The 15149-nt window shown below is 39.8% G+C and overlaps 1 protein-coding gene across 1 annotated transcript in view; it reads left to right on the forward strand.

The window, feature by feature from the left end:
• Nucleotides 1–15149, forward strand: part of LOC128688915 (SCY1-like protein 2) — a 158639-nt gene that overhangs the window by 59168 nt on the left and 84322 nt on the right. Inside the window, exon 8 of the mRNA XM_053776967.2 lies at nucleotides 4092–4234. Coding sequence (XP_053632942.1) covers nucleotides 4092–4234 — 143 coding nt within the window. The remainder of the gene's footprint in view (nucleotides 1–4091; nucleotides 4235–15149) is intronic.

A 15149-nucleotide genomic window follows, 5' to 3' on the forward strand; every position in this document is an offset into this window, starting at 1 on the left:
TCTCCATGAATATACAACCTCTCTTAGCTCCTGTAATGTCTAGGTGCTCAGTTATATCCTCAGTCACTTCTACTCTTGTGGTGACATGCAAGTCCTAGCTGTGGCTTGTGTGAGTAAACAAAGCACTTTCACCTCTACTTCTTTATTACATTCTCATCAGCTGCTGCTGCTGCTTCTACTTTGTTTAACTAGGTCATTAAGGATGTATAGGTTTTCTTAACTTACCTACTCTTTGACTTTGACTTGACTTTGACTTAACCTGTGCCTTTGTATCCCAGAGCTGTAGCATCATGTTGCTGGCCCCTCTCATCTGTATCCCACTAAAGCAGGCAGCTCACCAATATGTCATAATGTGAGGCCTATGCATTCCCCAAGGTCTCTATGTTTTCTCCAGGCATGTATCTTCTAGCCTGGCTAGCCTTCCTCCCATGCCCCTCCTAGCTTGGCTGTCCTTCCTCCCATGTCTGTCCTAGCTTGGCTGTCCTTCCTTCCATGCCCCTACTAGCTTGGGTGTGCTTCTTCCCATGCCCCTCCTAGCTTGGCTGTCCTTCCTCCCATGCCTGTTTTAGCATGGCTGTCCTTCCTCCCATGCCCCCCCTAGCCTAGCTGTCCTTCCTCCCATACTCCTCTTGATCTTGTAGGCCTTTCTCTCATAGCCCTTTTTCCCTTGCCAGCCTTCCTCCCATTCTGCTTCTAGCTTTGGTGGCCTTCCTATGCCCCTAATGGTTGTTCTCAATGGCGCATAGTTTATAAGGCAGTCATTCAGTGCCAGTATTCCACAAGGCAGTATGCTTGGTCTATTGTTATGGAATGTCTGTTTCAGTGGCCTGCTTCATCTCATCCCAGAATCCCATGCCTGTGTACATTACTGTGGTTTATACCTATGCATGAAAGGATATGCCATCTGCTCTCAGGCACATTAATCCCAGTTTATAGCTATATTAACCTTGGAAAAAACGTGGCAGGCTGTATTTACTTTTAGGATAACACAAATGATGATCTCTAGACAGTATGATGGTAATGATGGAGCTGTAGTATTAATGAACAGGAGAGTGTTAGAACCCAGGGATAAGGTGGGTATCCTAGGAGTGACATGATTTCAAATATGACTATGAAGAAGCTACCAACATTATGACATAACTCGTACCTGCTCAGCAGCAGAGGCTGCAACACTTGGCATTAGGCACAAGTATACTCTCACCTTGTGTATACACCACTTTCCTGGACTGCTTGCCTTTGTCTACTGCAAGGTGATTTGTTTTTTGTCTGAACCCAGTTTCACTGGATCTGTCATTTCAGCTGATCCTTCAAAACTGGAAAGATGTGGGTAGCCTTATTTTGTGTGTACAAGACCAATGTTATCAAAGTGCCTCACTTTGTGGATAGTGGGAAGACAGCTTCTGTTCCAAGAGAGAGGAAGGAAATTGCAACTACATTCTGGCTGTGGCCTTCACAAGCACATCACTTTATTTACAATTTTTCATTCTTAGAATGACTTGAGTCTGGAACATCTTTATACAGCTTACACACATCAGTGAAATAAAGTCAGATCTTTCTTTCAACACACCGGCCATATCCCACCGAGGTGGGGTGGCCCAAAAGGAAAAACGAAAGTTTCTCCTGTTACATTTAGTAATATATACAGGAGAAGGGGTTACCAGCCCCTTGCTCCCGGCATTTTAGTCGCCTCTTACAACACTCATGGCTTGCGGAGGAAGAATTCTATTCCACTTCCCCATGGAGATAAGAGGAAATAAACAAGAACAAGAACTAGAAAGAAAATAGAAGAAAACCCAGAGGGGTGTGTATATATATGCTTGTACATGTATGTGTAGTGTGACCTAAGTGCAAGTAGAAGTAGCAAGACATACCTGAAATCTTGCATGTGTATGAGATAGACAAAAGACACCAGCAATCCTACCATCATGTAAAACAATTACAGGCTTTCGTTTTACTCTCACTTGGCAGGATGGTAGTACCTCCCTGGGTGGTTGCTGTCTACCAACCTACTACCTAGGAAATAAAGTCAGATGACCACACAATATACCCATGGAAATGACTTCATCTTGTTCCCTAATTGTATTTTTCATAACAATAAAGGTTTTATTGTAGAGTGGGAGGGAAGGGGAGGAGTAAACCCCATGCATAGTGCCGGTTTGGCTAAACAGTATTAAAAAAATTGCAGCTTTTTTCATAGAGCAGGGAAATCTTTCATATTATGCTCCATAAAGCTAAAAAAAATTAAGAACAGTAACTTGCAAAGTTGGATTGTAACCTTAATAGACTTTCACAAACTACTAATCATGCCACAAGCAGTGCTCCCACCTGCCCTAAACCTCCTATCCTTATTGCCAAGCTATAGGAAATCATGTCCACTAGAGAGCATGTTTCCAACAAAACTGGTAACAGTTTTCTCAAATTTGTATACCTTAAAAATGCTTAATTTATATAAAAAGGTTATAGATAATATTCAGTGAATCAATATTCAAGAATTTTCAGAAATTCAGTAGATTAATACTAATGGGATTTATTAACTCTAAAGGCTAGTATATTAACCCAGTAATGTACTTTATCATAATTGCATATAATTATGCATTTCTGCGGCTTTAACAGTAATGTAATTATAGCTGTAAAAATACATGTTGAACATGTTAATGAGTGATAACGAGGTATGAAAAGCTATTAAGGGAAAACATTGTGTAGTGATGGTGTGATCCTGACTGAGGTGCAGCCATGACAGATTTGTTTGCATTGAGGGGTTAATAGGGCTTCCACATCTTTCACTGTATTAAGCTGTATCGACTTAAAGTTAACACCTCTCTATATTTCCCAGACAAACTCCAACACCACTGGGAGTAGGACTCATGAAGCAAGCCCTTGTAACCTTTGAAAAACAGCAGCAACCACCTCCCATACCCTTTTTTTTTTGGTGGGAACTAGTGGGACCTCCCACCCGGAGTTCCCACTAGTCCCTACTTGTACGAGCTACATTGGCTTCCTATCAAGGCAAGAATTGAATTTATACTCTATTTGTTAAAATTATAGGCTGTTATGTTTAAAGAAACCAAGTGTCTGTCTCATGCACTTGTACTTTTTACATCTGGCTTGTGAATGTTTCTACTAATTGTCATGGACCCTTTCAGACTGATTAAACTTCATTCTGGTGAGAAGAAATCATTATATAGTCTGAGAAGTATGTAGTTCTCAGACTGTATAACAGGTTGATAGTTAAGACATGTGCAATAGTTAGGTATCTTTATTCCAAAATGTTTCACCTACACAGTAGATTTCTTAAGCCAAATACAGAGGAGGCAGCAGAAACAGTAAAGATGTAAAGACGATGTAATCAGTCCATCATCTGTTAAGATTCAGGAATCTGTTAATGTTTTTATGTCTGAGTTGAAAGCACATCTCATTTCTAGAGCTTATGATCCTGATGACCATATATCACTCTTGAATTTAATAGTTATATCTTTTTATTATTGTTATTGCATTTATTTATTTATAGCCCAAGGACCTTTTTTTTTGAGTGTGTAAAGCTACTTATCCTAGAATTTTGAGTATGTTGGATTAAAACTCCCAAGCCTCTTGAAGGTGTGGTTTTCCAGCTTATGGATCTCTTGCATGGTGTGATCTATTGCTCCTTGTTATCTTTAGGAAGTTTAACTGCAGCTAGTCTGACTCTTCTATGTTTTGAGGTACAGCCACAGTACAGTACTATGCCTCTTGCATGCATTAAGATACAAGAGCTGGAGTTTTGGAATAGGGGGGATATCTCTCTAGCTAGAGATACTTCCATTACACTGGGGCTCAAAAAAAATGATATTGAGCTAATGAGGCATTTCATATTTGAAGGCAACCATCCAGGGCTCCTTATTCAGAATTGTGCTACTCAAATTAAATCATGCTTTTCTATACCTCTCTGAATCTCTGTATATAAAATATCACTGAGTCAGTATTTTTTGCCTTTGTAGACAAATATGTATTTTATCTTGCAAATGCCAATAACTGAATTTTCATAATTTTAAATTTCAGAAAATAAAAATTAGTAATTTCTTTGATTAAAAGCATGTTTACCTTCATTTTTTCAGATATCATATTTTGAAGATGTTGGAGTTAAAACATTAAGCTACCTTGACCAGATGTTTCAGTGGGATAATATCCAGAAATCACAGTTTTATAAAAGTTTACCTCAGATTATTCCTCAAATACCACACAGGGTATGCGTGTTGAGGTGAGTTAATTGTTCATTAAATTTTGACCTGCTTGTTAAAGCTGTAGGAATGATTACAGCTGTAGTTATTGTGGAGACATTCAGTTTATTTTAAATTTCCTTATGTAGCATGTCCTCTCTAGAGGTTCAGTTGAACCCTACTCCTTCCTTTTTTTGCTGTCCATAGACAAATGCTAGATAATGCCACTAATTTTGTAGCGGGTGCACAATATTTAAAGGAGTTACAGAAGAATAATGATGCACAATCTGTGTTAACCCATTGAAGATGTGCCTGGAAATTTATTACACCCAGAGTTCCTTGGCAGGATGGGTTCTGGTGAGAGGTTAGACCATCACAGTAGTGATGTAGTGGAGGTGGGACATTGATACCTATGAAGAATTCTTTTTATTTGACTTCTAGTTTCACTCTTAATTTGCTTGCTTCCAATATTACATTACTCATACTGGTCACCAATTAGCCCATCCTCCAACTTAAACATAAATTGTTGTGTTACTATCACTTTATGGAGCAACAATTCATTCCGTGTTGCAAGAGGTAAACTGTCTGTTTATTTTCTTATTAGCAGTTAACTACAGTTTATATAAAATAGGTTAATTTAAATAAAAAATAAATTTTATTTTTACAATGTACATAATTGTTACAAAATTAGATGACATTTTGAAAGGCCCCTGGTTATACAGAGCATTTCAGGCATACTAAAAGTAGAACTTAATAACTATTTGACATTATGCAGTTGTGTAGTTGAAGTTAGTTTATGACTTACTGTAATAGTGGTTCCAGATGGACTGAAATGGCTTCATGAGTTTCCTTTCCTGAGTGCTTGTTATTTGTGGATTATTCGAGTACTAGTTTAATATAATTAAGTTGACCTAAGGTATGATTATTTAATGTAATGATAGTTTTAAGTAATAAAACTATATTAAAACAACAGTGTTAATATGAAGAGATAGTAGTACAAAATTGTAATGGCAGTTTTGGTTAAAATAATAATTAGTGAGGTAGAAATGTAGTGGTAAGCATGAGTACATGAATATGAATATTAATTTGAATCTGTGTAATTAGATTGTATGATATACAGCCTCTCTTCACAATAGTATAAGATAGATTTAGAAGTGCAGCAGCACTTGAAAGAGGAAAAACAAGAGGAAAATTGAAGTACAAAGGAAGTTCACTGCAAAGGGGTTAGCTGGTGTGTTCGTCTGTGTTTATATTCTCTGCGTCTTTCATGGCATCTTAAGAAATTATTAAACTCATGGAACAAGGTATGTCAATGGTAATAAAAATTATAATAAAAATAGTAAAAAAAATTATGATAAAAATAGTAGGTTGGTAGACAGCAACCACCCAGGGAAGTACTACCGTCCTGCCAGATGACTGTGAAACAGAAACCTGTAACTGTTTTGCATGATGGTAGGATTGCTGGTTTCTTTTTCTGTCTCATAAACATGCTAGATAACAGGGATATCTTGCTACTCCTACTTACACTTTGGTCACACTTCACAGACATGCACATGCATATATATATACATACATCTAGGTTTTTCTCCTTTTTCTAAATAGCTCTTGTTCTTCTTTATTTCTTCTATTGTCCATGGGGAAGTGGAAAAGAATCTTTCCTCCGTAAGCCATGCGTGTCGTATGAGGCGACTAAAATGCCGGGAGCAATGGGCTAGTAACCCCTTCTCCTGTAGACATTTACTAAAAAAGAGAAGAAGAAAAACTTTATAAAACTGGGATGCTTGAATGTGTGTGGATGTAGTGCGGATGACAAGAAACAGATGATTACTTACGTTATGAATGAAAAGAAGTTGGATGTCCTGGCCCTAAGCGAAACAAAGCTGAAGGGGGTAGGGGAGTTTCGGTGGGGGGAAATAAATGGGATTAAATCTGGAATATCTGAGAGAGTTAGAGCAAAGGAAGGGGTAGCAGTAATGTTGAAGGATCAGTTATGGAAGGAGAAAAGAGAATATGAATGTGTAAATTCAAGAATTATGTGGATTAAAGTAAAGGTTGGATGCGAAAAGTGGGTCATAATAAGCGTGTATGCACCTGGAGAAGAGAGGAATGTAGAAGAGAGAGAGAGATTTTGGGAAATGTTAAGCGAATGTATAGGAGCTGTTGAACCAAGTGAGAGAGTAATTGTGGTAGGGGACCTGAATGCTAAAGTAGGAGAAACTTTTAGAGAGGGTGTGGTAGGTAAGTTTGGGGTGCCAGGTGTAAATGATAATGGGAGCCCTTTGATTGAACTTTGTATAGAAAGGGGTTTAGTTATAGGTAATACATATTTTAAGAAAAAGAGGATAAATAAGTATACAAGATATGATGTAGGGCGAAATGACAGTAGTTTGTTGGATTATGTATTGGTAGATAAAAGACTGTTGGGTAGACTTCAGGATGTACATGTTTATAGAGGGGCCACAGATATATCAGATCACTTTCTAGTTGTAGCTACACTGAGAGTAAAAGGTAGATGGGATACAAGGAGAATAGAAGCATCAGGGAAGAGAGAGGTGAAGGTTTATAAACTAATAGAGGAGGCAGTTAGGGTAAGATATAAACAGCTATTGGAGGATAGATGGGCTAATGAGAGCATAGGCAATGGGATCGAAGAGGTAAGGGGTAGGTTTGAAAATGTAGTGTTAGAGTGTTCAGCAGAAGTTTGTGGTTACAGGAAAGTGGGTGCAGGAGGGAAGAGGAGCGATTGGTGGAATGATGATGTAAAGAGAGTAGTAAGGGAGAAAAAGTTAGCATATGAGAAGTTTTTACAAAGTAGAAGTGATGCAAGGAGGGAAGAGTATATGGAGAAAAAGAGAGAAGTTAAGAGAGTGGTGAAGCAATGTAAAAAGAGAGCAAATGAGAGAGTGGGTGAGATGTTATCAACAAATTTTGTTGAAAATAAGAAAAAGTTTTGGAGTGAGATTAACAAGTTAAGAAAGCCTAGAGAACAAATGGATTTGTCAGTTAAAAATAGGAGAGGAGAGTTATTAAATGGAGAGTTAGAGGTATTGGGAAGATGGAGGGAATATTTTGAGGAATTGTTAAATGTTGATGAAGATAGGGAAGCTGTGATTTCGTGTATAGGGCAAGGAGGAATAACATCTTGTAGGAGTGAGGAAGAGCCAGTTGTGAGTGTGGGGGAAGTTCGTGAGGCAGTAGGTAAAATGAAAGGGGGCAAGGCAGCCGGAATTGATGGGATAAAGATAGAAATGTTAAAAGCAGGTGGGGATATAGTTTTGGAGTGGTTGGTGCAATTATTTAATAAATGTATGGAAGAGGGTAAGGTACCTAGGGATTGGCAGAGAGCATGCATAGTTCCTTTGTATAAAGGCAAAGGGGATAAAAGAGAGTGCAAAAATTATAGGGGGATAAGTCTGTTGAGTGTACCTGGTAAAGTGTATGGTAGAGTTATAATTGAAAGAATTAAGAGTAAGACGGAGAATAGGATAGCAGATGAACAAGGAGGCTTTAGGAAAGGTAGGGGGTGTGTGGACCAGGTGTTTACAGTGAAACATATAAGTGAACAGTATTTAGATAAGGCTAAAGAGGTCTTTGTGGCATTTATGGATTTGGAAAAGGCGTATGACAGGGTGGATAGGGGGGCAATGTGGCAGATGTTGCAAGTGTATGGTGTAGGAGGTAGGTTACTGAAAGCAGTGAAGAGTTTTTACGAGGATAGTGAGGCTCAAGTTAGAGTATGTAGGAAAGAGGGAAATTTTTTCCCAGTAAAAGTAGGCCTTAGACAAGGATGTGTGATGTCACCGTGGTTGTTTAATATATTTATAGATGGGGTTGTAAGAGAAGTAAATGCGAGGGTCTTGGCAAGAGGCGTGGAGTTAAAAGATAAAGAATCACACACAAAGTGGGAGTTGTCACAGCTGCTCTTTGCTGATGACACTGTGCTCTTGGGAGATTCTGAAGAGAAGTTGCAGAGATTGGTGGATGAATTTGGTAGGGTGTGCAAAAGAAGAAAATTAAAGGTGAATACAGGAAAGAGTAAGGTTATGAGGATAACAAAAAGATTAGGTGATGAAAGATTGAATATCAGATTGGAGGGAGAGAGTATGGAGGAGGTGAACGTATTCAGATATTTGGGAGTGGACGTGTCAGCGGATGGGTCTATGAAAGATGAGGTGAATCATAGAATTGATGAGGGAAAAAGAGTGAGTGGTGCACTTAGGAGTCTGTGGAGACAAAGAACTTTGTCCTTGGAGGCAAAGAGGGGAATGTATGAGAGTATAGTTTTACCAACGCTCTTATATGGGTGTGAAGCGTGGGTGATGAATGTTGCAGCGAGGAGAAGGCTGGAGGCAGTGGAGATGTCGTGTCTGAGGGCAATGTGTGGTGTGAATATAATGCAGAGAATTCGTAGTTTGGAAGTTAGGAGGAGGTGTGGGATTACCAAAACTGTTGTCCAGAGGGCTGAGGAAGGGTTGTTGAGGTGGTTCGGACATGTAGAGAGAATGGAGCGAAACAGAATGACTTCAAGAGTGTATCAGTCTGTAGTGGAAGGAAGGCGGGGTAGGGGTCGGCCTAGGAAGGGTTGGAGGGAGGGGGTAAAGGAGGTTTTGTGTGCGAGGGGCTTGGACTTCCAGCAGGCATGTGTGAGCGTGTTTGATAGGAGTGAATGGAGACAAATGGTTTTTAATACTTGACGTGCTGTTGGAGTGTGAGCAAAGTAACATTTATGAAGGGATTCAGGGAAACCGGCAGGCCGGACTTGAGTCCTGGAGATGGGAAGTACAGTGCCTGCACTCTGAAGGAGGGGTGTTAATGTTGCAGTTTAAAAACTGTAGTGTAAAGCACCCTTCTGGCAAGACAGTGATGGAGTGAATGATGGTGAAAGTTTTTCTTTTTCGGGCCACCCTGCCTTGGTGGGAATCGGCCAGTGTGATAATAAAAAAAAAAATAATAATAATAATACATAGGTAGTAGGTTGGTAGACAGCAACCGCCCAGGGAGGTACTACCGTCCTGCCAAGTGAGTGTAAAACGAAAGCCTGTAATTGTTTTACATGATGGTAGGATTGCTCGTGTCCTTTTTTCTGTCTCATGAACATGCAAGATTTCAGGTATGTCTTGCTACTTCTGCTTACACTTAGGTCACACTATACATACATGTACAAGCACATATATACACACCCCTCTGGGTTTTCTTCTATTTTCTTTCTAGTTCTTATTCTTGTTTATTTCCTCTTATCTCCATGGGGAAGTGGAACAGAATTCTTCCTCCCTAAGCCATGCGTGTTGTAAGAGGCGACTAAAATGCCTGGAGCAAGGGGCTAGTAACCTCTTTTCCTGTATATATTACTAAATGTAAAAGGAGAAACTTTCGTTTTTCCTTTTGGGCCACCCTGCCTCGGTGGGATACGGCCGGTGTGTTGAAAGAAAGAAAGAATAATAATAATAATTCTAGGTAGTAGGTTGGTAGACAGCAACTGCCCAGGGAGGTACTACCATCCTGCCAAGTGAGTGTAAAACGAAAGCCTGTAATTGTTTTACATGATGGTAGGATTGCTGGTGTCCTTTTTTCTGTCTCATGAACATGCAAGATTTCAGGTATGTCTTGCTACTTCTGCTTACACTTAGGTCACACTGCACATACATGTACAGTAAGGCCCCGCTTTACGGTGTTTCGCCTTTCGGCGTTCCGCTAATACGGCGATGTCAAATTATGACCAAAATTTGCTATAGGGCAAGTGGAATAGGAATAAGATGGACGAGTTGAGATTAGTTGCTAGTGTAGGTAACGTTGATGTATTTGCAGTGAGGAGGTGGTTGGAGGCAGTGGAGATGTCCTGTCTAAGGGCTATGTGTGGTGTAAATATTATGCAGAAAATTCAGAGTGTGGAAATTAGGAGAAGGTGTGGAGTTAATAAAAGTATTAGAGGGCTGAAAAGGGTTGTTGAGGTGGTTTGGTCATTTAGAGAGAATGGATCAAAGTAGAATGACATGGAGAGCGTATAAATCTGTAGGGGAAGGAAGGCGGGGTAGGGGTCATTCTCGAGAAGGTTCGAGGGAGGGGGTAAAGGAGGTTTCGTGGGCAAGGGGCTGTTGAAGTGTGAGCAGGGTAATATTTAGTGAAGGGATTCAAGGAAACTGGTTATTTTTATATAGCCGGACTTGAGTTTTGGAAATGGGAAATACAATGCCTGCACTTTAAAGGAGGGGTTTGAGATACTGGCAGTTGGGATGATGTGTAATAGGATGGTATACATATATGTATAATTGAGGCCCTGATATTATATTCTCTATGAAGTTTATTATATTATTTCAGGTCACTTTTTATATTGTATCTTTATATATGCTTCTAAGCTGTTGTATCTGGGCACCTCTGCAAAAACAGTGATTATGTATGAGTAAGGTGAAAGTGTTGAATGATGATGAAAGTATTTTCATTTTGGGGATTTTCTTTCTTTTTGAGTCACCCTGCCTAGGTGGGAGATGACTGGCTTGTTGAAAAAAAAATTAACACTAGCTGTCTCCCACTGAAGTAGGGTGACCTGGAAATGAAGAAACACTTTCACCATCACTCAATTCATCACTGTCTTGCCAGAGGTGTACCGACATTACAGTTCAGATGCAACTACAAGCTGCAGTAACCCCACCCCTCCTTCAGAGTGCAAGCACTGTACTTCCTGCCTTCAGGAACACCAGCTAACTGGTGTTCCCGATTCACTTTATAAATGTTACCTTGCTCACACTCCCACACTTCCACCAAGCGTCCGTGAGCGTGTTAGATAGGAATGAATGGAGATGAATGGTATTTGGGACCTGATGAGCTGTTGGAGTGTGAGCGGGATAATATTTAGTGAAGGGATTCAGGGAAACTGGTTATTTTATATAGCCAGTCTTGAGTCCTGGAAATGGGAAGTACAGTGCCTGCATTTTAAAGGAGGGGTTTGGGATATTGGCAGTTTGGAGGGATATGTTGTGTATCTTCATATGTATATGCTTCTGAACTATTGTATTCTGAGCACCTTTGCAAAAACAGTGATTATGTATGAGTGAGGTGAAAGTGTTGAATGATGATGAAAATATTTTCTTTTTGGGGATTTTCTTTCTTTTTGGGTCACCCTGCCTCGGTGGGAGACAGCCGACTTGTTGAAAAAAAAAAAATCTAAAGCTTGGAGATTAGGTGTGGGGTTACCTAAAGTACATTTCAGAGGGCTGAGGAGGGGGTTGTTGAAGTGGTTTGGACATTCAGAGAGGATAGAGAAAAAGAGGATGACTATGATGGTTTATAAATCTGGGGATGAAGGAAGGTTGGAGGGAGGAGGTAAAGAAGTTTTGAGTGCTAGAGACTTGAACATCAAACAGGCCTGTGTGAGTGCATTAGATTGCAATGAATAGAGACAAGGAGTGTTTATGATTTGATGTCATGGGTAATGTGTTAAAAAATTAATAACAGTTTAAACTTTCAAAGATATAATCATTATTTTCTGTAATTATGTATTTTAAAATTTTTTTTTTTTTTTTTTTTTTTTTTTTTTTTTTTTTTCAACAAGTCGGCCGTCTCCCACCGAGGCAGGGTGACCCAAAAAAAAGAAAGAAAATCCCCAAAAAGAAAATACTTTCATCATCATTCAACACTTTCACCACACTCACACATTATCACTGCTTTTGCAGAGGTGCTCAGAATACAACAGTTTAGAAGCATATATGTATAGAGATACACAACATATCCCTCCAAACTGCCAATATCCCAAACCCCTCCTTTAAAGTGCAGGCATTGTACTTCCCATTTCCAGGACTCAAGTCCGACTATATGAAAATAACCGGTTTCCCTGAATCCCTTCACTAAATATTACCCTGCTCACACTCCAACAGATCGTCAGGTCCCAAGTATCATTCGTCTCCATTCACTCCTATCTAACACGCTCACGCACGCTTGCTGGAAGTCCAAGCCCCTCACCCACAAAACCTCCTTTACCCCCTCTTTCCAACCCTTTCGAGGACGACCCCTACCCCTCTTTCCTTCCCCTATAGATTTATATGCTTTCCATGTCATTCTACTTTGATCCATTCTCTCTAAATGACCAAACCACCTCAACAACCCCTCTTCTGCCCTCTGACTAATGCTTTTATTAACTCCACACCTTCTCCTAATTTCCACACTCCGAATTTTCTGCATAATATTTACACCACACATTGCCCTTAGACAGGACATCTCCACTGCCTCCAACCGTCTCCTCGCTGCTGCATTTACCACCCAAGCTTCACATCCATATAAGAGTGTTGGTACTACTATACTTTCATACATTCCCTTCTTTGCCTCCATAGATAACGTTTTTTGACTCCACATATACCTCAACGCACCACTCACCTTTTTTCCCTCATCAATTCTATGATTAACCTCATCCTTCATAAATCCATCCGCCGACACGTCAACTCCCAAGTATCTGAAAACATTCACTTCTTCCATACTCCTCCTCCCCAATTTGATATCCAATTTTTCTTTATCTAAATCATTTGATACCCTCATCACCTTACTCTTTTCTATGTTCACTTTCAACTTTCTACCTTTACACACATTCTCAAACTCATCCACTAACCTTTGTAATTTTTCTTTAGAATCTCCCATAAGCACAGTATCATCAGCAAAAAGTAACTGTGTCAATTCCCATTTTGAATTTGATTCCCCATAATTTAATCCCACCCCTCTCCCGAACACCCTAGCATTTACTTCTTTTACAACCCCATCTATAAATATATTAAACAACCATGGTGACATTACACATCCCTGTCTAAGACCTACTTTTACCGGGAAGTATTCTCCCTCTCTTCTACACACCCTAACCTGAGCCTCACTATCCTCATAAAAGCTCTTTACAGCATTTAGTAACTTACCACCTATTCCATATACTTGCAACATCTGCCACATTGCTCCTCTATCCACTCTATCATATGCCTTTTCTAAATCCATAAATGCAATAAAAACTTCCCTACCTTTATCTAAATACTGTTCACATATATGTTTCAATGTAAACACTTGATCTACACATCCCTTACCCACTCTGAAGCCTCCTTGCTCGTCCGCAATTCTACATTCTGTCTTACCTCTAATTCTTTCAATTATAACCCTACCATATACTTTTCCTGGTATACTCAGTAAACTTATTCCTCTATAATTTTTACAATCTCTTTTGTCCCCTTTCCCTTTATATAAAGGGACTATACATGCTCTCCGCCAATCCCTAGGTACCTTCCCCTCTTTCATACATTTATTAAACAAAAGTACCAACCACTCCAACACTATATCCCCCCCTGCTTTTAACATTTCTGTCATGATCCCATCAGTTCCAGCTGCTTTACCCCCTTTCATTCTACGTAATGCCTCACGTACCTCCACCACACTTACATTCTGCTCTTCTTCACTCCTAAAAGATGGTATACCTCCCTGGCCAGTGCATGAAATTACCGCCTCCCTTTCTTCCTTAACATTTAAAAGTTCCTCAAAATATTCTCGCCATCTACCTAATACCTCCCTCTCCCCATCTACTAACTCCCCTACTCTGTTTTTAACTGACAAATCCATACTTTCACTAGGCTTTCTTAACTTGTTTAACTCACTCCAAAATTTTTTCTTATTTTCATAAAAATTTCTTGACAGTGCCTCTCCCACTCTTTCATCTGCTCTCCTTTTGCACTCTCTCACCACTCTCTTCACCTTTCTTTTACTCTCCATATATTCTGCTCTTCTTATAACACTTCTGCTTTGTAAAAACCTCTCGTAAGCTACCTTTTTCTCTTTTATCACACCCTTTACTTCATCATTCCACCAATCACTCCTCTTTCCTCCTGCCCCCACCCTCCTATAACCACAAACTTCTGCCCCACATTCTAATACTGCATTTTTAAAACTATTCCAACCCTCTTCAACCCCCCCACTACTCATCTTTGCACTAGCCCACCTTTCTGCCAATAGTCGCTTATATCTCGCCCGAACTTCCTCCTCCCTTAGTTTATACACTTTCACCTCCCTCTTACTTGTTGTTGCCACCTTCCTCTTTTCCCATCTACAAAGTAGAAGTGATGCAAGGAGGGAAGAGTATATGGAGAAAAAGAGAGAAGTTAAGAGAGTGGTGAAGCAATGTAAAAAGAGAGCAAATGAGAGAGTGGGTGAGATGTTATCAACAAATTTTGTTGAAAATAAGAAAAAGTTTTGGAGTGAGATTAACAAGTTAAGAAAGCCTAGAGAACAAATGGATTTGTCAGTTAAAAATAGGAGAGGAGAGTTATTAAATGGAGAGGTAGAGGTATTGGGAAGATGGAAGGAATATTTTGAGGAATTGTTAAATGTTGATGAAGATAGGGAAGCTGTGATTTCGTGTATAGGGCAAGGAGGAATAACATCTTGTAGGAGTGAGGAAGAGCCAGTTGTGAGTGTGGGGGAAGTTCGTGAGGCAGTAGGTAAAATGAAAGGGGGTAAGGCAGCCGGGATTGATGGGATAAAGATAGAAATGTTAAAAGCAGGTGGGGATATAGTTTTGGAGTGGTTGGTGCAATTATTTAATAAATGTATGGAAGAGGGTAAGGTACCTAGGGATTGGCAGAGAGCATGCATAGTTCCTTTGTATAAAGGCAAAGGGGATAAAAGAGAGTGCAAAAATTATAGGGGGATAAGTCTGTTGAGTGTACCTGGTAAAGTGTATGGTAGAGTTATAATTGAAAGAATTAAGAGTAAGACGGAGAATAGGATAGCAGATGAACAAGGAGGCTTTAGGAAAGGTAGGGGGTGTGTGGACCAGGTGTTTACAGTGAAACATATAAGTGAACAGTATTTAGATAAGGCTAAAGAGGTCTTTGTGGCATTTATGGATTTGGAAAAGGCGTATGACAGGGTGGATAGGGGGGCAATGTGGCAGATGTTGCAAGTGTATGGTGTAGGAGGTAGGTTACTGAAAGCAGTGAAGAG

The sequence above is a fragment of the Cherax quadricarinatus genome, chromosome 16, assembly GCF_038502225.1.
Source record: "Cherax quadricarinatus isolate ZL_2023a chromosome 16, ASM3850222v1, whole genome shotgun sequence".
NCBI classification, from domain to species: domain Eukaryota; kingdom Metazoa; phylum Arthropoda; class Malacostraca; order Decapoda; family Parastacidae; genus Cherax; species Cherax quadricarinatus.